Source organism: Oncorhynchus kisutch, unplaced genomic scaffold (genome assembly GCF_002021735.2).
Source record: "Oncorhynchus kisutch isolate 150728-3 unplaced genomic scaffold, Okis_V2 Okis06b-Okis10b_hom, whole genome shotgun sequence".
Taxonomy (NCBI): Eukaryota; Metazoa; Chordata; class Actinopteri; order Salmoniformes; family Salmonidae; genus Oncorhynchus; species Oncorhynchus kisutch.
Genome location: NW_022261983.1, coordinates 15,248,662 through 15,273,739, shown reverse-complemented (window position 1 = coordinate 15,273,739; position 25,078 = coordinate 15,248,662). Strand labels below are relative to the sequence as shown.

General features: G+C 42.8%; 1 protein-coding gene across 1 annotated transcript; it reads right to left on the bottom strand.

The window, feature by feature from the left end:
* Nucleotides 1-595: 595 nt before the first annotated feature.
* Nucleotides 596-21,732, bottom strand: LOC109881516 (uncharacterized). Its single transcript, XM_031813689.1, has 9 exons — nucleotides 21,668-21,732; nucleotides 18,276-18,456; nucleotides 12,723-13,201; nucleotides 12,461-12,623; nucleotides 5,084-5,377; nucleotides 3,713-4,498; nucleotides 3,403-3,548; nucleotides 1,851-2,025; nucleotides 596-1,654 (listed from the first exon to the last, which is right to left on the bottom strand). Exons 2-9 carry the CDS (start codon nucleotides 18,436-18,438, stop codon nucleotides 1,371-1,373), a joined length of 2,490 nt encoding a protein of 829 aa, XP_031669549.1. The 5' UTR covers nucleotides 18,439-18,456; nucleotides 21,668-21,732; the 3' UTR covers nucleotides 596-1,370.
* Between the last annotated feature and the right edge of the window lie 3,346 nt (nucleotides 21,733-25,078).

The window sequence follows — 25,078 nt, the reverse complement described above, 5'->3', positions numbered from 1 at the left end:
CAGACGAATCTGGTGTGCACTGGCACAGGCAACCCCTTTAGGATAAATGGTAAGACTTATGTATTATATACTTTAAATGACTAAGAAAAGCTATAAGAAGAAGACCAGAGTCAGACATTAGAATAAGGCTTAGGTTAAAAGGGTTAGGGTTAGGGTTAGGGTTAAGGTTAGGGTAAGGCTTAGGTTAAAAGGGTTAGGGTTAGGGTTAGGCTTAGGTTAAAAGCCAGAAAATCTAAATTAAGAAGAAAGGCCAAGTGCCAAATTCAGAGCGGTGGTCTAGAAGAAAGAGTTCGATATAAAAGTCTAAAGATTCAAATAGATATGGAGAGTGTAGAGATTCAAATAGATATAGAGAGTGTAGAGATTCAAATAGATATAGAGAGTGTAGAGATTCAAATAGATATAGAGAGTGTAGAGATTCAAATAGATATAGAGAGTGTAGAGATTCAAATAGATATAGAGAGTGTAGAGATTAAAATAGATATAGAGAGTGTAGAGATTAAAATAGATATAGAGAGTGTAGAGATTCAAATAGATATAGAGAGTGTAGAGATTCAAATAGATATAGAGAGTGTAGAGATTCAAATAGATATAGAGAGTGTAGAGATTCAAATAGATATAGAGAGTGTAGAGATTCAAATAGATATAGAGAGTGTAAGAGATTCAAATAGATATAGAGAGTGTAGGGATTCAAGTTAGATGTGGGGGTATAGGGACATAGGGTTAGGGTTAGAAATTAATAGGGTTAGGGTTAGAAATTAAGCTGAAGATTTGGAAGCTATAGGTTAAGGTCAAAATTCAGATTGGGGTTACCATAAGGAGCAGAGTTAAAATACAGGTCAAGGTTGGATTAAAGTCAGATATGAGGGTCTAAAGGTTTAAGGTTAGGCATGAAGGTCTCAGGGTTAGGTTCAGGCATGGGGGTCCCAGGGTTAGGGTGAGGAATTAGGGTAACTTGGGGTTAAGGTTAGAATTCAGGTTGGGTTGGGGTTAGGGTTAGAGTCAGGGTTAGGGTCAGGGTCAGGGTTAAGTTCAATAAGTAAGGTTAGGCATGAGGGTCTCAGTGTTAGGGTGAGGGATTGGGGTAACTAGGGGTTAAGGTTAGAATTCAGGTTAGGGTTAGGGTTAGGGTTAGGGTTAGGGTTAGGGTCTACAAGGTGAACCGCCCAATACGTACCAAAAAAAATAATGAAAGGTCCATAGTGCCATCAAACAAAGGCAAAACTCGAAATAAGTGCTATAAAAGTATCCAAACAATTAAATAAAACCACACCACACTAAAAGATCAAGAATATGATAAAAATAAGTGCCATCGTTTTTATGGTCCGTGAATAGATCCATTTCATTTCTTTTGCTTTTCTCCGCAGGGTCTAGAAGAATGTGATCAAGTACTCAGGATATGCCTGGTTGTCATGGAAAATGACAAACATAGATGGTCCTGATGGGTTGTCTGTCACGCTGTTGTAGAGTTCAACAGTTGTGGTGCTTTTAGCTGGAGGAACTGTCATCCCATGTCGTCCTGCAGTGAAATCGCCAGTCAGAACTCGACAGAGGTACATATACTTCTGCCCCTGGCGATCCGGTCTTGAGTATGTGCTGCTGGCAGAGTAACTGGCACCAACAGCAAAGTAGGTGCCGTTTCCAAATGCTGTAGCTGGAAAAAATGATACAAATGCTTAGGTTTTAGACTATTGCAGAGACAAGACTGAGTAAATGAGAAGCACAAGCTAAGTTTTAAATGAAGAGCAATAGAATTGTACATATAACTTTTATCAATAAGCCATAGGAGTTGGCAAGACAGGACGCAGAGATCTGGGACCTTGTCCATGGAACATACATATCTGTCTCACCATTTTTCCCAGCAAAGCTCCGATTGAAGCCATGGTTGTTGATGTGATTTATGGTTGTGTGGCATGTTCCATGGAAGAGCCTCTTCTCATTCTTCTGGTGACCGTTCCTGAGCTCCATGTCGTGTTTCTTGATCTGGAGACTCCTCCACAGGGTTGGGTTCTGGATCCTCTCAATCTGAAATAAATTGAGGGAAAATCACTTTATACGAGCCAATAATAGACTCTAAAATGTATCCTGAATACCTTCTATGCATCTTAGATTATTATTGTGGGCTGAAAAAGATCCAGAGAAACAAATATCTGGCTAGCTGACCCCTAGCTGACCCCTAGCTGACCTGTAGATGAGCTGAGGGGCCTCTTCATTATTTCTAAGTGCTTAACTAAATACTAACTGTCACGACTTCCTCCGAAGTCGGTCCCTCTCCTTGTTCGGCGGTCGACGTCACCGGCTTCCTAGTCACCACCGATCCATGTTTCATTTTCGTTTAGTTTTGTCTGTATTAATCACACACCTGGTTTCAATCCCCATATCACGTTCCTTATTTAACCCTCTGGCATACATTTCTGTTCTGTCCGTGATTTTTTGGTGTCTTTAGTGGTTGTTGTATGTGCTAGTGGTTGTTGTATGTGCTAGTGGTTGTTGTATGTGCTAGTGGTTGTTGTATGTGCTAGTGGTTGTTGTATGTGCTAGTGGTTGTTGTATGTGCTAGTGGTTGTTGTATGTGCTAGTGGTTGTTGTATGTGCTAGTGGTTGTTGTATGTGCTAGTGGTTGTTGTATGTGCTAGTGGTTGTTGTATGTGCTAGTGGTTGTTGTATGTGCTAGTGGTTGTTGTATGTGCTAGTGGTTGTTGTATGTGCTAGTGGTTGTTGTATGTGCTAGTGGTTGTTGTATGTGCTAGTGGTTCTTGTATGTGCTAGTGGTTGTTGTATGTGCTAGTGGTTGTTGTATGTGCTAGTGGTTGTTGTATGTGCTAGTGGTTGTTGTATGTTCCTAGTTGTCATTTTTGCTTGACTTTTCGAGTAAACTCTGTTGTTGTTGCTCTAAACCTGTGTCCTGCGCCTCACTACGTTACATCTCTGCACCCAATCGCTGACACTAACACACAAAGTCTCTAATAAACAAACAATTTAATATGGCTGATCTCAAATTCAATCAAATTCTAATCAAATGTATATATAAAGTCATTTTTATATATGACTCCTCTAGCTCCACAATGAAATAGGGTGCAGGCTGTTAGCCAGCCTGCCAGCATAGTGGAGTCTGCCACTAGCGCAGTCAGTGTAGTCAGCTCAGCTATCACCATTGAGACCGTGTGTTGATTTGATTTGATTTGATTTTTTACATCAGTTGATGTCACAAAGTGCTGTACAGAAACCCAGCCTAAAATCCCAAACAGCAAGCAATGCAGGTGTAGAAGCACGGTGGCTAGGAAAAACTCCCTAGAAAGGCCAGAACCTAGTCAGGAAGGCTAGAGACCAACAGATGAGTCACCCTGAACAAATCAACCCATTACTCACACAGCCAACTACAATGGAAAACAGGTAGCCTACCTGTATAACTTTGTTGGGGCAGGTGGCTCTGAACAGGTGTAAAACTTCATTGTGCTCTGGGCTTCCTGGCTGGATGAGGCAGGACAGGCAGGACGTGTTGGCTGGCATGGCATCCCAATGTCGAGGGAGACTCTCAATAGGTTGAGCTAGAGCAAACACAGTTATTACTAAGTTGGTGAACAGTTAGCATTTTCCATAAGAAAACCATGTCACACTTAGCCATCATGCTAACACTAACTGGGCTCGCATTCCCTTGTAAACTAAGGTTAAAATAACAAATTAACTCTGTATGGAATAAACCAGCCTGTACCTGCTAACTTGTCGATTTGTCTGCTTTTGGGACTGTTTCCACTTGTGTTGTTAGCAGCCCTGTCAGGCAGGGTGAACGTGTTCATATTCCTCCAGGCAGAGACCTCCACGCGCGGCAGCTTCCTGTCCAGCGCCTGCTGCAGATGGGAGTTATGGATGGGGTGGAATATCTGGGACTGTCCCCCTGGCTGCTGCTGCCAATCCACCATGTTGCTAGGCTCTGTAATGTTCCTGTTGAAGGACTTTTTGTCCCTGTCCTTCCTCAGCATCTCCTTGATTCTCATGTCATGGATGTGGTGGCGGTGGGATTTGGACTGGTAGACAGCGTCCTGTGGGATGCTGCTGCTCTCTGGTTCCTTTAGGTTCAGGTCCTTGATTCTCATGTCATGGATGTGGTGGCGGTGGGATTTGGACTGGTAGGCAGCGTTGTGTGGGATGCTGCTGCTCTCTGGTTCCTTTAGGTTCAGGTCCTTGATTCTCATGTCATGGATGTGGTGGCGGTGGGATTTGGACTGGTAGACAGCGTCCTGTGGGATGCTGCTGCTCTCTGGTTCCTTTAGGTTCAGGTCCTTGATTCTCATGTCATGGATGTGGTGGCGGTGGGATTTGGACTGGTAGACAGCGTCCTGTGGGATGCTGCTGCTCTCTGGTTCATTTAGGTTCAGGTCCTTGATCCAACGATCCACTTTGGAAGAAACGTGGAAGACAGCCGGATCCACTTCCAGGCCCTCGATGACAATGTCCTCATTCTTTTGTGGCTTTTTAGCTTTACCCCAGTTGAACAATGCTGTGAGAATAAAAGGGAGGGTGGGGATACCTAGTCAGTTGTACAACTGAATGCCTTCAACTGAAATGTGTCTTTCACATTTAACCCAACACCTCTGAATCAGAGAGGTGCAGGGAGCTGCCTTAATCAACATCCACATGTGGAACGTCATGTAGAACGTCAAGTAAAACGTCATGTGGAACGTCAAGTGGAACGTCATGTGGAACGTCAAGTGGAACGCCATGTGGAACGTCAAGTGGAACATCATGTGGAACGCCATGTGGAACGTCATGTGGAACGTCAAGTGGAACGTCATGTGGAACGTCATGTAGAACGTCAAGTAAAACGTCAAGTGGAACGTCATGTGGAACGTCAAGTGGAACGTCATGTGGAGCATCATGTGGAACGTCATGTGGAACGTCAAGTGGAACGTCATGTGGAGCATCATGTGGAACGCCATGTGGAACGTCAAGTGGAACGTCAAGTAGAATGTCAAGTGGAACGTCATGTGGAACGTCAAGTGGAACGTCATGTGGAACGTCATGTGGAACGTCAAGTAGAACGTCAAGTGGAACGTCAAGTGGAACGTCATGTAGAATATCTTACCGTGAGGTTTTACGTATGTAGGCTTATTGCAGGTGATCAGATATTCAGGTAGAGCCTGGTGACCATTGAAGACGACCCAGGTGTCTCCGCCTCCTTTCACACTGTCATACAAGGTGAGTGGGTCTCTGGCAAAGGGAGGTGGCACGATGAGACCTGGACAGCCAACAATTGACTTGCCAGTCAGCACCTGTGCCTCAATGAAGTACAGGTACTCCTGGTCAGCTGAGCCCTTCCACAGCCTCTCTGCTCCATGGACACTGCTGCTGAAGTAGATCCCCTCTCCCAGATTTTGCTCTGTGGACGTAAACATATGAATGGTGGACTCCATGGCAACAAAAAACATTTTGTGACGGTTGTTGTGTTATTCTAGCTACACACCAGGAATAGGTTATGTGCTTGAAAAAGGACTAGCGAAAGTGGCCGCCCTGTATATTCTGATTGCGGTAGACCCACGGATAGAGTACATGTCGGCTAGTGTAACTATTTATTACACCTCGTGTTAGCATTCTGTCATTTAAAAAAAAAACGTGTTTTCCAATCTCAAGGCGTTGAATAATAATCAAATACTAAAGTGCCTCTAAGGTAACATGGTAACATAGGTAACATGGTAACAGGGGTAACATAGGTAACAGGGGTAACATAGGTAACATGGTAACATAGATAACATGGTAACATAGGTAACATGGTAACATAGGTAACATGGTAACATAGGTAACATGGTAACAGGGGTAACATAGGTAACAGGGGTAACATAGGTAACATGGTAACATAGATAACATGGTAACATAGGTACATGGTAACATAGGTAACATGGTAACATAGGTAACATGGTAACATAGGTAACATGGTAACATAGGTAACATGGTAACAGGGGTAACATAGGTAACATGGTAACATAGATAACATGGTAACATAGGTAACATGGTAACATAGGTAACATGGTAACATAGGTAACATGGTAACATAGGTAACATGGTAACAGGGGTAACATAGGTAACATGGTAACATGGTAACAGGGGTAACATAGGTAACATGGTAACATAGGTAACATGGTAACATAGGTAACATAGGTAACATGGTAACATAGGTAACATAGGTAACATAGGTAACATAGGTAACATGGTAACAGGGGTAACATAGGTAACATGGTAACATGGTAACAGGGGTAACATAGGTAACATGGTAACATAGGTAACATGGTAACATAGGTAACATAGGTAACATAGGTAACATGGTAACATAGGTAACATAGGTAACATGGTAACATGGTAACAGGGGTAACATAGGTAACATGGTAACATAGGTAACATGGTAACATAGGTAACATGGTAACAGGGGTAACATAGGTAACATGGTAACATGTAACAGGGGTAACATAGGTAACATGGTAACATAGGTAACATGGTAACATAGGTAACATGGTAACATGGTAACATAGGTAACATGGTAACATGGTAACAGGGGTAACATGGTAACATAGGTAACATGGTAACAGGGGTAACATGGTAACATAGGTAACATGGTAACATAGGTAACATGGTAACATGGTAACATAGGTAACATGGTAACATGGTAACATGGTAACATAGGTAACATGGTAACATGGTAACAGGGGTAACATAGGTAACATGGTAACATGGTAACAGGGGTAACATAGGTAACATGGTAACATAGGTAACATGGTAACATAGGTAACATGGTAACATGGTAACATAGGTAACATGGTAACATGGTAACAGGGGTAACATAGGTAACATGGTAACATAGGTAACATGGTAACATAGGTAACATAGGTAACATGGTAACAGGGGTAACATAGGTAACATGGTAACATGGTAACAGGGGTAACATAGGTAACATGGTAACATAGGTAACATGGTAACATAGGTAACATGGTAACAGGGGTAACATAGGTAACATGGTAACATGGTAACAGGGGTAACATAGGTAACATGGTAACATAGGTAACATGGTAACATAGGTAACATAGGTAACATGGTAACATGGTAACATAGGTAACATAGGTAACATAGGTAACATGGTAACAGGGGTAACATAGGTAACATGGTAACATGGTAACAGGGGTAACATAGGTAACATGGTAACATAGGTAACATGGTAACATAGGTAACATAGGTAACATGGTAACATGGTAACATAGGTAACATAGGTAACATGGTAACATGGTAACAGGGGTAACATAGGTAACATGGTAACATAGGTAACATGGTAACATAGGTAACATGGTAACAGGGGTAACATAGGTAACATGGTAACATGGTAACAGGGGTAACATAGGTAACATGGTAACATAGGTAACATGGTAACATAGGTAACATGGTAACAGGGGTAACATAGGTAACATGGTAACATGGTAACAGGGGTAACATAGGTAACATGGTAACATAGGTAACATGGTAACATAGGTAACATGGTAACATGGTAACAGGGGTAACATAGGTAACATGGTAACATGGTAACAGGGGTAACATAGGTAACATGGTAACATAGGTAACATGGTAACATAGGTAACATGGTAACAGGGGTAACATGGTAACATGGTAACATGGGTAACATGGTAACATAGGTAACATGGTAACATGGTAACATAGGTAACATGGTAACATGGTAACAGGGGTAACATGGTAACATAGGTAACATGGTAACAGGGGTAACATGGTAACATAGGTAACATGGTAACATGGTAACATGGGTAACATGGGTAACATGGGTAACATAGGTAACATGGTAACAGGGGTAACATTGTAACATGGTAACATGGTAACATGGTAACATGGTAACATGGTAACAGGGGTAACATAGGTAACATGGTAACATGGTAACATAGGTAACATAGGTAACATGGTAACATGGTAACATGGTAACAGGGGTAACATGGTAACATAGGTAACATAGGTAACATGGCAACATGGTAACATGGTAACATGGTAACATGGTAACAGGGGTAACATGGTAACATGGTAACATAGGTAACATAGGTAACATGGTAACATGGTAACAGGGGTAACATGGTAACATGGTAACATAGGTAACAGGGGTAACATGGTAACATAGGTAACATGGTAACATGGTAACATAGGTAACATGGTAACATGGTAACATAGGTAACATGGTAACATGGTAACATAGGTAACATGGTAACATAGTAACATAGGTAACATGGTAACATGGTAACATAGGTAACATGGTAACATAGTAACATAGGTAACATGGTAACATGGTAACATAGGTAACATGGTAACATAGTAACATGGTAACATAGGCAACATGGTAACATAGGTAACATGGTAACATGGTAACATAGGTAACATGGTAACATGGTAACAGGGGTAACATAGGTAACATGGTAACATGGTAACAGGGGTAACATGGTAACATGGTAACATAGGTAACAGGGGTAACATGGTAACATAGGTAACATGGTAACATGGTAACATAGGTAACATGGTAACATGGTAACATAGGTAACAGGGGTAACATGGTAACATGGTAACATAGGTAACATGGTAACATGGTAACATGGTAACATAGGTAACATGGTAACATAGTAACATAGGTAACATGGTAACATGGTAACATAGGTAACATGGTAACATAGTAACATAGGTAACATGGTAACATGGTAACATAGGTAACATGGTAACATAGTAACATAGGTAACATGGTAACATGGTAACATAGGCAACATGGTAACATAGGTAACATGGTAACATGGTAACATAGGTAACATGGTAACATGGTAACATAGGTAACATGGTAACATAGGTAACATGGTAACGTGGTAACATGGTAGCATAGGTAACATGGTAACAGGGGTAACATGGTAACATGGTAACATTGGTAACATGGTAACATAGGTAACATGGTAACATAGGTAACATGGTAACATAGGTAACATGGTAACATGGTAACATGGTAGCATAGGTAACATGGTAACATGGTAACAGGGGTAACACGGTAACATGGTAACATTGGTAACATGGTAACATAGGTAACATGGTAACATGGGTAACATGGTAACATGGTAACATAGGTAACATGGTAACATAGGTAACATGGTAACATAGGTAACATGGTAACATAGGTAACATGGTGGAGGTTTTCATCTTAAATCAGACGTAAATTGTCCCTTTGTGTCATGTGGAATGGAAGCTTGTTGTGTGCAACAGGGAGGGTCAATTGAGTGCAAGCTTCACAAAAACAATGCCTAGCCTTATCTATCTATGGGGAAAAGGTGTGGCAGTGTTATGCACGACTTGCACATTTTTCCACCACAAATCACCAAAAAGAGTAGAACCAGCTCACCTGCTTTCACACTATGATTGACCATTTTTTAAACCTTTGTTTAACTAGGCAAGTCAGTTAAGAACAAATTCTTTATACAATGACGGCCTACACCGGCCATACTCAGACGACGCTGGGCCAATTGCGCGCTGCCCTAACAGCCTGGAATCAAACCAATGTGTCTGTAGTGATATAGCCTCTAGCACTGAGATACGGTGCTTTAGACCACTGCACCACTCAAGAGCCTGAACCAGGGTCTGTAGTGATATAGCCTCTAGCACTGAGATGCGGTGTCTTAGACCGCTGAACCAGGTACTGTAGTGATATAGCCTCTAGCACTGAGATGAGGTGCCTTAGACCGCTGAACCAGGTACTGTAGTGATATAGCCTCTAGCACTGAGATGAGGTGCCTTAGACCACTGAACCAGGGTCTGTAGTGATATCGCCTCTAGCACTGAGATGCGGTGTCTTAGACCACTGCACCACTTGAGAGCCTGAACCAGGGTCTGTAGTGATATAGCCTCTAGCACTGAGATGCGGTGTCTTAGACCACTGCACCCCTCGAGAGCCTGAACGAGGGTCTGTAGTGATATAGCCTCTAGCACTGAGATGAGGTGCTTTAGACCACTGCACCTCTCGAGAGCCTGAATCAGGGTCTGTAGTGATATAGCCTCTAGCACTGAGATGAGGTGCTTTAGACCACTGCACCACTCGAGAGCCTGAACCAGGGTCTGTAGTGATATAGCCTCTAGCACTGAGATGAGGTGCTTTAGACCACTGCACCACTCGAGAGCCTGAATCAGGGTCTGTAGTGATATAGCCTCTAGCACTGAGATGAGGTGCTTTAGACCACTGCACCATTCGAGAGCCTGAACCAGGGTCTGTAATGATATCGCCTGTAGCACTGAGATGCGGTGCTTTAGACCACTGCACCACTCGAGAGCCTGAATCAGGGTCTGTAGTGATATACCCTCTAGCACTGAGATGAGGTGCTTTAGACCACTGCACCACTCGAGAGCCTGAACCAGGGTCTGTAGTGATATAGCCTTTAGCACTGAGATGAGGTGCTTTAGACCACTGCACCACTCGAGAGCCTGAATCAGGGTCTGTAGTGATATAGCCTCTAGCACTGAGATGAGGTGCTTTAGACCACTGCACCACTCGCGAGCCTGAACCAGGGTCTGTAGTGATATCGCCTCTAGCACTGAGATGCAGTGCTTTAGACCACTGCACCACTCGAGAGCCTGAACCAGGGTCTGTAGTGATATCGCCTCTAGCACTGAGATGCAGTGCTTTAGACCACTGCACCACTCGAGAGCCTGAACCAGGGTCTGTAGTGATATAGCCTCTAGCACTGAGATGCGGTGCTTTAGACAGCTGCACCACTCAAGAGCCTGAACCAGGGTCTGTAGTGATATCGCCTCTAGCACTGAGATGCGGTGCTTTAGACAGCTGCACCACTCGAGAGCCTGAACCAGGGTCTGTAGTGATATAGCCTCTAGCACTGAGATGCGGTGCTTTAGACCACTGCACCACTCGAGAGCCTGATGTTCAATGTTTATTTTGAAAAAAAAGGATGGAATAGGAATAGTTTCACCATATTAAAACGAGAGTTCAATTCATGTAACAGGGGTTGACCTTAAAATGAGGGACACTTGTAAATTAATCACTAATCCCGTTTAATTTAATTTAAAATCTTCAGAAAATGACTGTTGAAACAAGAACATACAGTAACTAGGCTTTTACAAAGAGGGTGGAACCATGAACAAATGTTGGGGTTAAAATGTGTTAAAATCTTCCTAAACGTGGTGTAAACTCCATCTGAATCTCTCTTACTGTCAGGTGGTGTAAACTCCATCTGAATCTCTCTTAACATCAGGTGGTGTAAACTCCATCTGAATCTCTCTAACCATCAGGTGGTGTAAACTCCATCTGAATCTCTCTAACCATCAGGTGGTGTAAACTCCATCTGAATCTCTCTAACCATCAGGTGGTGTAAACTCCATCTGAATCTCTCTTACCATCAGGTGGTGTAAACTCTGAATCTCTCTTACCATCAGGTGGTGTAAACTCTGAACCTCTCTTACCATCAGGTGGTGTAAACGCTGAACCTCTCTTACCATCAGGTGGTGTAAACTCTGAACCTCTCTTACCATCAGGTGGTGTAAACTCTGACCCTCTCTTAACATCAGGTGGTGTAAACTCTGAACCTCTCCTACCATCAGGTGGTGTAAACTCTGAACCTCTCTAACCATCAGGTGGTGTAAACTCTGAACCTCTCTAACCATCAGGTGGTGTAAACTCTGAACCTCTCTTACCATCAGGTGGTGTAAACTCTGAACCTCTCTAACCATTAGGTGGTGTAAACTCCATCTGAATCTCTCTTACCATCAGGTGGTGTAAACTCTGAACCTCTCTAACCATCAGGTGGTGTAAACTCCATCTGAATCTCTCCTACCATCAGGTGGTGTAAACTCTGAACCTCTCTAACCATCAGGTGGTGTAAACTCCATCTGAATCTCTCTAACCATCAGCTGGTGTAAACTCTGAATCTCTCTAACCATCAGGTGGTGTAAACTCTGAAACTCTCTTACCATCAGGTGGTGTAAACTCTGAACCTCTCTTACCATCAGGTGGTGTAAACTCTGAATCTCTCTAACCATCAGGTGGTGTAAACTCTGAACCTCTCTAACCATCAGGTGGTGTAAACTCTGAACCTCTCTTACCATCAGGTGGTGTAAACTCTGAACCTCTCTAACCATCAGGTGGTGTAAACTCCATCTGAATCTCTCTTACCATCAGGTGGTGTAAACTCTGAACCTCTCTAACCATCAGGTGGTGTAAACTCCATCTGAATCTCTCTTACCATCAGGTGGTGTAAACTCTGAACCTCTCTAACCATCAGGTGGTGTAAACTCCATCTGAATCTCTCTAACCATCAGGTGGTGTAAACTCTGAATCTCTCTAACCATCAGGTGGTGTAAACTCCATCTGAATCTCTCTAACCATCAAGTGGTGTAAACTCTGAATCTCTCTAACCATCAGGTGGTGTAAACTCTGAACCTCTCTTACCGTCAGGTGGTGTAAACTCCATCTGAAAGCCCACTCTGCTGAGCAGGTCACAGAATTGCACAGGCAAGCGTTGGTACATTCGCTGAGAAGAGGTAGACACCTGCATCTGCCTCTTCCTAAGGTCAAAGACCTGCTTCAGAGCTTTGTTCTCCACCTTCTCAACCTGTAACGCATCAGCCATGGACATATTTGATGAATTATCAGGCAGGGAATACCACAGATTGCAACTTTAATGTTATCCATCGTTTCCTGTGACACTCACCCTGACAATTTGAAGTCCGGCAAAATGTTGCTGTCTCTCTTTATAGTCAGAACTGTTGTCATCTACAGGCTTCCTTGGGGAACTGATGGGAGATTGCAGGCCCATTAAACTCAACTCTTCCTTTGCAAAATCCTCTTGGACTTTGCAGCACAGGGCTTCCACCTCTAACACAGCAGCTTTGAACCCTCTAGAAGCCCCCTGGATGGTCAATCCAAAGCGGCCATCTTTAAAGTTCTCCTCGATGGAAACTTCCCTCTTGGTCTGAAGGGAAAGAAGCTCTTCAAACTCCCTCTGGCCAAAGTGCTGGATGAAATTGTTGTGAATGGTGATTACATTCTTCGAGGCAGGGTACAAAGCATCCAAATACCAGCGTCTGGCCTCCCTCAATGTCTCATGATAGGCCCCACTGAGCTCAATAAACGGTGGAACACTTTTCCTTGCATCTCTGGAGTCGGAATGGACAGTTTCGTGCTTAAATACTTAAAGATGAGACACAGAAGAAGAATACTGTGAGATATACTGTAGGAAATACTGTAAGAAAGACTGTGAGATATCATGTAGGAAATACTGTAGGAAATACTGTGGAAAATACTGTGAGATATACTGTAGGAAATACTGTGAGATATACTGTAGGAAATACTGTGAGATATACTGTAGGAAATACTGTGAGATATACTGTAGGAAATACTGTGAGATATACTGTAGGAAATACTGTGAGATATACTGTAGGAAATACTGTGAGATATACTGTAGGAAATACTGTGAGATATACTGTGAGATATACTGATGGAAATACTGTAAGAAATACTGAGATATACCATAGGAAATACAGTAGGAAATATTGTGAGATATACTGTAGGAAATACTGTGAGATATACTGTAGGAAATACTGTGAGATATACTGTAGGAAATACTGTGAGATATACTGTAGGAAATACTGTGAGATATACTGTAGGAAATACTGTGAGATATACTGTAGGAAATACTGTGAGATATACTGTAGGAAATACTGTGAGATATACTGTAGGAAATACTGTGAGATATACTGTAGGAAATACTGTGAGATATACTGTAGGAAATACTGTGAGATATACTGTAGGAAATACTGTGAGATATACTGTAGGAAATACTGTGAGATATACTGTAGGAAATACTGTGAGATATACTGTAGGAAATACTGTGAGATATACTGTAGGAAATACTGTGAGATATACTGTAGGAAATACTGTGAGATATACTGTAGGAAATACTGTGAGATATATGGCAAGTGTTCTGATAAAACACCAACGATAATAAGAGTTCCTCTTCATCTACTTCTTTTGACCAGGATCTCACCTTGAAAGGAGGCAGAACTACACTGTTGGAAGAACTAAGAACTAGATCTAAAATGGCCCCCGGAAGAAATGGCAGCAGTTTTACAGGCGCCCAACCAATTGTGCTATTACTTGTTTTTTTCGCGTTATTTGTAACTTATTTTGTACATAATGTTTCTGCAACCGTATTTTATGGCAAAAAAGAGCTTCTGGATATCAGGACAGCGATCGCTCACCTCGGATTAGACAAAGAGCTTCTGAATATCAGGACAGCGATCACTCACCTCGGATTAGACAAAGATCTTCTGGATATCAGGACAGCGATCACTCACCTCGGATTAGACAAAGAGCTTCTGGATATCAGGACAGCAATCACTCACCTCGGATTAGACAAAGAGCTTCTGGATATCAGGACAGCGATCACTCACCTCGGATTAGACAAAGATCTTCTGGATATCAGGACAGCGATCACTCACCTCGGATTAGACAAAGAGCTTCTGGATATCAGGACAGCGATCACTCACCTCGGATTAGACAAAGATCTTCTGGATATCAGGACAGCGATCACTCACCTCGGATTAGACAAAGAGCTTCTGGATATCAGGACAGCGATCACTCACCTCGGATTAGACAAAGAGCTTCTGGATATCAGGACAGCGATCACTCACCTCGGATTAGACAAAGAGCTTCCGGATATCAGGACAGAGATCACTCACCTCAGATTAGACAAAGAGCTTCTGGATATCAGGACAGCGATCACTCACCTCGGATTAGACAAAGAGCTTCTGGATATCAGGACAGAGATCACTCACCTCAGATTAGACATAGAGCTTCTGGATATCAGGACAGCGATCACTCACCTCGGATTAGACAAAGAGCTTCTGGATATCAGGACAGCGATCACTCACCTCGGATTAGACAAAGAGCTTCTGAATATCAGGACAGCGATCACTCACCTTGGATTAGACAAAGATCTTCTGGATATCAGGACAGCGATCACTCACCTCGGATTAGACAAAGAGCTTCTGGATATCAGGACAGCGATCACTCACCTCGGATTAGAGAAGGAGCTTCTGGATATCAGGACAGAGATCACTCACCTCAGATTAGACAAAGAGCTTCTGGATATCAGGACAGCGATCACTCACCTCGGATTAGACTAAGAGCTTCTCGATATCAGGACAGCGATCACTCACCTCGGATTAGACAAATAATTTTTCTTCAACAAGCAGGACGCACAGGACATTCTCCGAACACCCGACAAGGCCAACATCCCAGTTATTTGCTAGAAGAAGAGACGCAGGTACAGAGGCCACAGAGCGGGATGCCTCGTACGGACCCGCAGAAGGCGAGTGGGAAAGCTGCCCGTTACCGTCAATATTACTCGCCAAAGTGCAATCATTGGACAATAAATTAAACAAGGTACGATCACGAATATCATTCCAAAGGGACATCAAAAACTGTAATATCTTATGTTTCACGGAATCGCTGCAGCGGTAAGATAGAACAGCACAATCCGATAAGATGAGGGGGGGTCTGTGCATATTTGTAAACAACAGCTGGTGCACGAAATCTAAGGAAGTCCCTAGATTTTGCTCGCCTGAAGTAGAGTATCTTGTGATAAATTGCAGACCCCACTACTTGCCTAGAGAGTTCTCAGCTATACTTTTCGTGGCTGTTTATTTACCACCGCAGCTGGCACTAAGACCGCACTCAGCCAGCTGTATAAAGAAATAAGCTAACAGGAAACAACTCACCCAGAGGCGGCGCTCCTAGTGGCCAGAGACCTTAATGCCGGGAAACTTAAATCAGTTTTACCTCATTTATATCAACATGTTAAATGTGCAACCAGAGGAAAACAAATCTAGATCACCTTTACTCCACACACAGATTCGCGTACAAATCTCTCGCTCGCCCTCCATTTGGTAAATCTGACCACATCTATATCCTGATTCCTGCTTACAAGCAAACATTAAAGCAGGAAGCACCAATGACTCGGTGTATAAAACGTGGTCAGATGAAGCAGATGCTAAACTACAGGACTATTTTGCTATCACAGACTGGAACATGTTCCGGGATTCTCCCGATGACGTTGAGGAATACACCACATCAGTTGTTGGCTGTATCAATAAGTGCATCGAGGACGTCGTCCCCACAGTGACTGTACGTACATACCCCAACCAGAAGCCATGATTTACAGGCAACATTCGCACTGAGCTAAAGGGTAGAGCTATCGCTTTCAAGGTGCGGGACTCTAAGCCCGAAGCTTATAAGAAATCCTGCTATGTCCTGCGACGAATCATCAAACAGGAAAAGCGTCAATACAGGGCTAAGATTGAACCATACCACACCGGCTCCGAAGCTTGTCTTATGTGGCAGGGCCTGCAAACTATTACAGGCTACAAAGGGAAGCACAGCCGCGAGCTGCCCAGTGACACGAGCCTACCAGACGAGCTAAATCACTTCTATGCTCTCTTCGATGCAAGCAACACTGAGGCATGCATGAGAGCATCAGCTGTTCAGGACAACTGTGTGATCACGCTCTCTGTAGCCGGTGTGAGTAAGACCTTTAAACAGGTCAACATTCACAAGGCTGCGGGGCCAGACGGATTACCAGGACGTGTGCTCCGGGCATGTGCTGACTAACTGGCAGGTGTCTTCACTGACATTTTCAACATGTCCCTGACTGAGTCTGTAATACCAACATGTTTCTAGCAGACCACCAGTGTCCCTGTGCCCAAGAACACGAAGGCAACCTGCCTAAATGACTACATACCCGTAGCACTCACGTCCAAAGTTCTTTGAATGGCTGGTAATGGCTCACATCAACACCATTATCCCAGAAACCCTAGACCCACTCCAATTTGCATACCACCCAAACAGATCCACAGATGATGCAATCTCTATTTCACTCCACACTATCCTTTCCTACCTGGACAAGAGGAACACCTATTTGAGAATGCTATTCATTGACTACAGTTCAGCGTTCAACACCCTAGTGCCCACAAAGCTCATCACTAAGCTAAGGATCCTGGGACTAAACACCTCCCTCTGCAACTGAATCTTGGACTTCCTGATGAGCCGCCCCCAGGTGGTAAGGGTAGGTAGCAACACATCTGCCACACTGATCCTCAACGCTGGAGCTCCCCAGGGGTGCGTGCTCAGTCCCCTCCTGTACTCCCTGTTCACCCATGGCCAGGCACAACTCCAACACCATCATGAAGTTTGCAGACGACACAACAGCGGTAGGCCTGGTCACCGACAACAACGAGACAGCCGATAGGGAGGAGGTCAGAGACCTGGCCGGGTGGTGCCAGAATAACAACCTATCCCTCAACATAACCAAGACTAAGGAGATGATTGTGGACTACAGGAAAAGGAGGACCGAGCACGCCCACATTCTCATCGACGGGGCTGTAGTGGAGCAGATTGAGAGCATTACCAACAAACTAGAATGGTCCAAACACACCAAGACAGTCGTGAAGAGAGCACGTCAAAGCCTATTCCCCATCAGGAAACTAAAAAGATTTGGCTTGAGTCCTCAGATCCTCAAAAGGATCTACAGCTGCAACATTGAGAGCATCCTGACAAGTTGTATCACTGCCTGTATCAGGCAATTGCTGGGCCTCTGACCGCAAGGCACTACAGAGGGTAGTGCGTACGGCCCAGTACATCACTGGGGCCAAGCTGCCTGCCATCCAGAACCTCTACACCAGGCGGTCCAAAAGATTGTATAAGACCCCAGCTACCTTCTCTCTACTACCGCATGGCAAGCGGTACCGGAGTGCCAAGTCTAGGACAAAAAGGCTTCTCGACAGTTTTTACCCCCAAGCCATAAGACTCCTGAACAGGTAACCAAATGGTTACCCGGACTATTTGCATTGTGTGCCTCCCCCAACCCCTCTTTTACACTGCTGCTACTCTCTGTTTATCATATATGCATAGTCACTTTAACTATACATTCATGTACATACTACCTCAATTGGCCCGACAAACCAGTGCTCCCGCATACTGACTAACTGGGCTATCTCCATTGTGTCCCAGCCACCACCTGCCAACCCCTATTTTACGCTACTGCTACTCTCTGTTCATCATATATGCATAGTCACTTTAACCAGATCTACATACTACCTCAATCAGCCGACTAACCGGTGTCTGCATGTGGCCTTGCTACTGTTATTTTTCACTGTCTTTTTACTGTTGAGGTCCTTTGACAGCTGGGTAGAAAACCTTTCCTCACCTGGCTTCTTGAACTTCATTGCACCGGCATCAACACCATGGAGCACAGCAGTACATCCAAACTTGCTATGTAGGACATATGTCAGAGCTGGTCCGCATTGATCCAGGATGCTCACCATCTCCTCCTCCAGAGGGATATTCTCTGACCTGGTCATTGCTCTCATAGAACAGGGAATATTGATCTGACGAATGAGGAGAACAATTAAGATCAATAAAATATGGAAGCCCGCCACTGTCCGCCCCCACCTACGTTGTTATTGTTTTTGATTTTGTTGATCAAGTGGAGGTGAGGAGCGTCATGGTAACGTGGTGAAACAAAAACACTACACACTCTGCTGTTCTATAATGTCCCGTGATGCATTGACATCTGAGGGAAGAAGCAGTGTTGGTTGTTTGAAGTAAGTTCGGTAGTGTATGTTGTATTACCACAAATGAACATGGCAGTTTCACCATTAAGTATTCCACCTTTAAGGCATACATTATACAAATCAAATTTTATCAACATAATATAGCCTTTCATATAGTTTGCTCGTAACTACTGACATGTACAGTGCCTTCAGAAAGTATTCACACCCCTTGACGTTTTCCACATTTTGTTGTGTTACAGTTTAAAAATATATATAAAAATGTAGATTTTGTGTCACTGGCTTAAGCACAAAACCCCATAATGTCAAAGTGAAATGATGTTGTTTTGTAATGCCAAGAGTGTGCAAAGCTGTCATCAAGTCAGGCTCCTGAGCCGTGCAGCTGTCTAAGGCACTGAATCTCAGTGCAAGAGGTGTCATTACAGTCCTTGGTTCGAATCCATCTGAATCACATCCAGCAGTGATGGGGAGTCCCATAGGGCAGTGCACAATTGGCCCAGTGTCATCTGGGTTTGGCCAGGGTAGGCCATTAATGTAAACAAGAATTTGTTCTTAAAACCTCTTCGGACTAGGGGGCGGTATTTTCACGTCTGGATGAAAAGCGTGCCCAAAGTAAACTGCCTGCTACTCAGGCCCAGAAGCTAGGATATGCGAATAGTTGGTAGATTTGGATAGAAAACACTCTAATGTTTCCAAAACTGTTACAATTATGTCTGTGAGTATAACCAAACTTATTTGGCAGGTGAAACCCAGGGTTTCTATGTGAATCTAGATTTGAGGCCTTTGGGCACGCGGTTGCAGTTCCTATGGTTTCCACTAGATGTCAACAGTCTTTAGAAATTGGTTGATGTTTTTCCTTTGAGAAATGAAGAAGTAGCCCTGTTATTTCCATGTGTCACTCCAGGTGCACTCTAATGTTTTGGTGCACGCAACCTGGAACGTGCTTCACTTTGTTTTCATCCGGTATTGAGCACAGTTATTTTTTATTTTAACTAGGCAAGTCAGTTAAGAACAAATTCTTATTTTCAATGACAGCCTAGGAACAGTGGGTTAACTGCCTGTTCAGGGGCAGAACGACAGATTTGAACTTGCAACCTTTCAGTTCATAGTCCAACACTCTAACCACTAGGCTACCCTGCAACCCAGCTTATCCCGTCTAAAATTTGATCGATTATTTACGGTTTAAAATATCTAAAGTTGGATTATGAAAGTTGTTTGAAATGTTTGGATCAAGATTACAGGTAACTTATTAAATATTTTGTAGTCATGTTGGGCGAGCTGGAACCAATGTTTTTCTGAATCAAACGCGCCAAATAAATGGACATTTTGTCGATATATAACGACGGAATTAATCGAACAAAAGGATCATTTGTGATGTTTATGGGACATATTAGAGTGCCAACAGAAGAAAATCTTCAAAGGTAAGGCATGAATTATATCGTTATTTCTGAGTTTTGTGTCGCGCCTGGGGGGTTTAAATATGATTGTCATGTGTTTGTTTGATGGGGTGCTGTCCTTAGACAATCGCACGATTTGCTTTCACCATTAAGCCTTTTTGAAATCTGACACGGTGGCTGGATAAGCTTTAATTTGGTGTATTGCACTTGTGAATGTATGAAAGTTAAATATTTATAATAAAAAAATATAAAAAAATTGCGCTCTGCAATTTCACCGGATGTTGTCGAAACGTTCCGCTAGCCATAATTGAACTGACTTGCCTAGTTCAATAAAAGGCAAAGGGTGGCTACTTTGAAGAATGTAAAATATATTTAGATTTATTTAACACTTTTTTGGTTACTACATGTTTCCATATGGGTTATTTCATAGTTTTGATGATCTAACTTGTTTAGTAAAGACAGACAAGATCTAACTTGTTTAGTAAAGACAGACTAGATCGAACTTGTTTAGTAAGGTCAGACTAGATCTAACTTGTTTAGTAAAGACAGACTAGATCTAACTTGTTTAGTAAAGACAGACTAGATCTAACTTGTTTAGTAAAGACAGACTAGATCTAACTTGTTTAGTAAAGACAGACTAGATCTAACTTGTTTAGTAAAGACAGACTAGATCTAACTTGTTTAGTAAAGACAGACTAGATCTAACTTGTTTAGTAAAGACAGACTAGACCTAACTTGTTTAGTAAAGACAGACTAGATCTAACTTGTTTAGTAAAGACAGACTAGATCTAACTTGTTTAGTAAAGACAGACTAGATCTAACTTGTTTATTAAAGACAGACTAGATCTAACTTGTTTAGTAAAGACAGACTAGATCTAACTTGTTTAGTAAAGACAGACTAGATCTAACTTGTTTATTAAAGACAGACTAGATCTAACTTGTTTAGTAAAGACAGACTAGATCTAACTTGTTTAGTAAAGACAGACTAGATCTAACTTGTTTAGTAAAGACAGACTAGATCTAACTTGTTTAGTAAAGACAGACTAGATCTAACTTGTTTAGTAAAGACAGACTAGATCTAACTTGTTTAGTAAAGACAGACTAGATCTAACTTGTTTAGTAAAGACAGACTAGATCTAACTTGTTTAGTAAAGACAGACTAGATCTAACTTGTTTAGTAAAGACAGACTAGATCGAACTTGTTTAGTAAAGACAGACTAGATCGAACTTGTTTAGTAAGGACAGACTAGATCTAACTTGTTTAGTAAAGACAGACTAGATCTAACTTGTTTAGTAAAGACAGACTAGATCTAACTTGTTTAGTAAAGACAGACTAGATCTAACTTGTTTAGTAAAGACAGACTAGATCTAACTTGTTTAGTAAAGACAGACTAGATCTAACTTGTTTAGTAAAGACAGACTAGATCTAACTTGTTTAGTAAAGACAGACTAGATCTAACTTGTTTAGTAAAGACAGACTAGATCTAACTTGTTTAGTAAAGACAGACTAGATCTAACTTGTTTAGTAAAGACAGACTAGATCTAACTTGTTTAGTAAAGACAGACTAGATCTAACTTGTTTAGTAAAGACAGACTAGATCACAAAAAAGCACATAAAGAAATCACAGTACCTGGTGTTTTACAATAAATGTAAATCTCTTTCTTCTGGTTTCCGTGTAGATCCGTATGAGGCCTAGTGAGAAGATGATTGGATGAACTGCAAGCTCGTGTGTGTGTGTGTGTGTGTGTGTGTGTGTGTGTGTGTGTGTGTGTGTGTGTGTGTGTGTGTGTGTGCGTGTGTGTGTGTGTGTGTGCGTGTGTGTGTGTGTGTGTGTGTGTGTGTGTGTGTGTGTGTGTATGTGTTATTTACTCTGGGGGCAGGACTTCCCATGAAGAGCCCAGAGTGTTCAGGAAGTTGAACTGAAAGTAAATCCTTGTCTTGGGCTGGGCTTGGCTGTGTTCCATACCTACTTTCTGCCTCCTCGATTCAAATAGCACCTCTACGTCAGTGTTATGATCTAGGATCAGTTTTAATCCTTAGAATCGTAATGAATAAGATGACATGGACAGGGGGACCTGATCCTAGATCAGCACTATGACTGAATACTGGTCCTTTTACATTACATGGACAGGGGGACCTGATCCTAGATCAGCACTATGACTGAATACTGGTCCTTTTACATTACATGGACAGGGGGACCTGATCCTAGATCAGCACTATGACTGAATACTGGTCCTTTTACATTACATGGACAGGGGGACCTGATCCTAGATCAGCACTATGACTGAATACTGGTCCTTTTACATTACATGGACAGGGGGACCTGATCCTAGATCAGCACTATGACTGAATACTGGTCCTTTTACATTACATGGACAGGGGGACCTGATCCTAGATCAGCACTATGACTGAATACTGGTCCTTTTACATTACATGGACAGGGGGACTGTTGATGGATGGTGGACTGTTGTTTCTCTTTACTTATTTGAGCTGTTGTTGACATAATATGGCCTTGGTCTTTTACCAAATAGGGTTATCTTCTGTATACCACCCCTACCTTGTCACAACACAACTGATTGGCTCAAATGCATTAAGAAGGAAAGAAATACCAACAAAAGAACTTTAAACAAGTCACACCTGTTAATTGAAATGCATTCCAGGTGACTACCTCATGAAGCTGGTTGAGAGAATGCCAAGAGTGTGCAAAGCTGTCATCAAGGCAAAGGGTGGCTACTTTGAAGAATCTCAAATATAAAATATATTTTGATTTGTTTAACACAACATTGGTGGATTGATTCCATATGTGTTATTTCATAGTCTTCATGTCTTCACCATTATTATACAATGTAGAAAATAGTCCAAATAAAGAAATAGCTTTGAATGAGTCGGTGTGTCCAAACTGTTGACTGGTCCTGTATATATATTTCTCAATGGAGGAGTCTATAGATGTCATAAAGATATCAACAGAATTTGACTATGACAACGCCACGCTCACATCTCCTGGTGGGGAAATATTCAGAATATTGTGATTGCAGGCCATCAAAATCAGCCTACATTTAGGCTGTTGTTTCTATGTGTGTCTTTCACACTGTGTTGAGGTAAAAAATCAGGCCAAATTTAGGTTGTTGTTTATGTGTATTTCAATTCTAAATGTTATGAATCTAAATATATATCCAAATCAGATTTTTAGAAAAACACTTTGTGGTACTGTTAGATCAGATTTTTAGAAAAACACTTTGTGGTACTGTTAGATCAGATTTTGTGAATGTTAAAACACACATAAACGACCTGTTTATAACTGGTGCGATTGGTATCCCACCCGTCTGATAGGCCTATTCATTAGGCTCGTCCAAAAGCTACAATTTGGTTGTCTAGATAAAGTTCTGTGTCACTGTATCCATAAGTATCCATTAGCCACTGACTGTTCTAACTTTACAACAGAGGCAGTTCACTTCTTATAACGTGGGAAAGTGCTCAGTCAGACATTTCACTCGTAGGTGTGTCTGCAATACGAGCTGTAACATGTTCTAACACGTATTCCCTTTGAAGTGTTTTGTGTTGAACATGTTTTTCCTGAGTTACAACACTTTCTGAACCAATGGAAACTTGTGAAGAGAAAAATACCTCAATGCGAATCTGTGTTAAAACTAATGTACAGTACAACCCCCAGACAGGACACTAGTCTATCTCCTGTTTCTGTAGTGAGACAGCTTGATGTACAGGACACTCACTGGACAGGACACTAGTCTATCTCCTGTTTCTGTAGTGAGACAGCTTGATGTACAGGACACCCCCTGGACAGGACACTAGTCTATCTCCTGTTTCTGTAGTGAGACAGCTTGATGTACAGGACACCCCCTGGACAGGACACTAGTCTATCTCCTGTTTCTGTAGTGAGACAGCTTGATGTACAGGACAACCCCTGGACAGGACACTAGTCTATCTCCTGTTTCTGTAGTGAGACAGCTTGATGTACAGGACACCCCCTGGACAGGACACTAGTCTATCTCCTGTTTCTGTAGTGAGACAGCTTGATGTACCAGTACACCCCCTGGACAGGACATTAGTCTATCTCCTGTTTCTGTAGTGAGACAGCTTGATGTACAGGACACCCCCTGGACAGGACACTAGTCTATCACCTGTTTCTGTAGTGAGACAGCTTGATGTACAGTACACCCCCTGGACAGGACACTAGTCTATCTCCTGTTTCTGTAGTGAGACAGCTTGATGTACCAGGACACCCCCTGGACAGGACACTAGTCTATTGCAGAGCCTGTGAACAAAACAGAAGGTTACCGTGCCTTTATTGAAGAAACAAGGACAGTGATACAAGTCAAGTATATTCCTCCAGTAGGATAACCTGATAGGAGGTACCAAATGGCACCCTACTCCTTATATAGTGCACTATGTAGCGTGAGGCAGCTTGATGAACAAGTGCTAATTTTAACCAATTCAAAAATGTATATTGGGGCCTCCCGAGCGGTCTAAGCCACTGCATCGCAGTGCTGGAGGCGTCACTGCAGACCTAGGTTTGATCCCTGGCTGTATAACAACTGGCGCTCTAGCGACTCCTAGTGGCGGGATGGGTGCCTGCAGGCTGACCCCGGTCATCAGTTGAACGGTTTTTCCTCCGACACATTGGTGCAGCTGGCTTCCCGGGTTAAACAGGCGGGTGTTAATTAAGGAGCGCGGTTTTGGGCGGGTCATGTTTTCGGAGGACGCACGACTCGACCTTCGCCTCCCGAGCCCGTTGGGGAGTTGCAGCGATGAGACAAGATTGAAATTGGGGAGAAAAGATGGGGGGGGGGGGTAAAATACAAAAACAATGCCAGATAGATCCACTTCTGGTAGTGTGGACTGTGAGAGGGAGGGATAACAAGAAGCCACTGTCTCCCTCCAGAGGGTTAACATAGCAACATGACACCTGGTAGTGTGGACTGTGAGAGGGAGGGATAACAAGAAGCCACTGTCTCCCTCCAGAGGGTTAACATAGCAACATGACACCTGGTAGTGTGGACTGTGAGAGGGAGGGATAACAAGA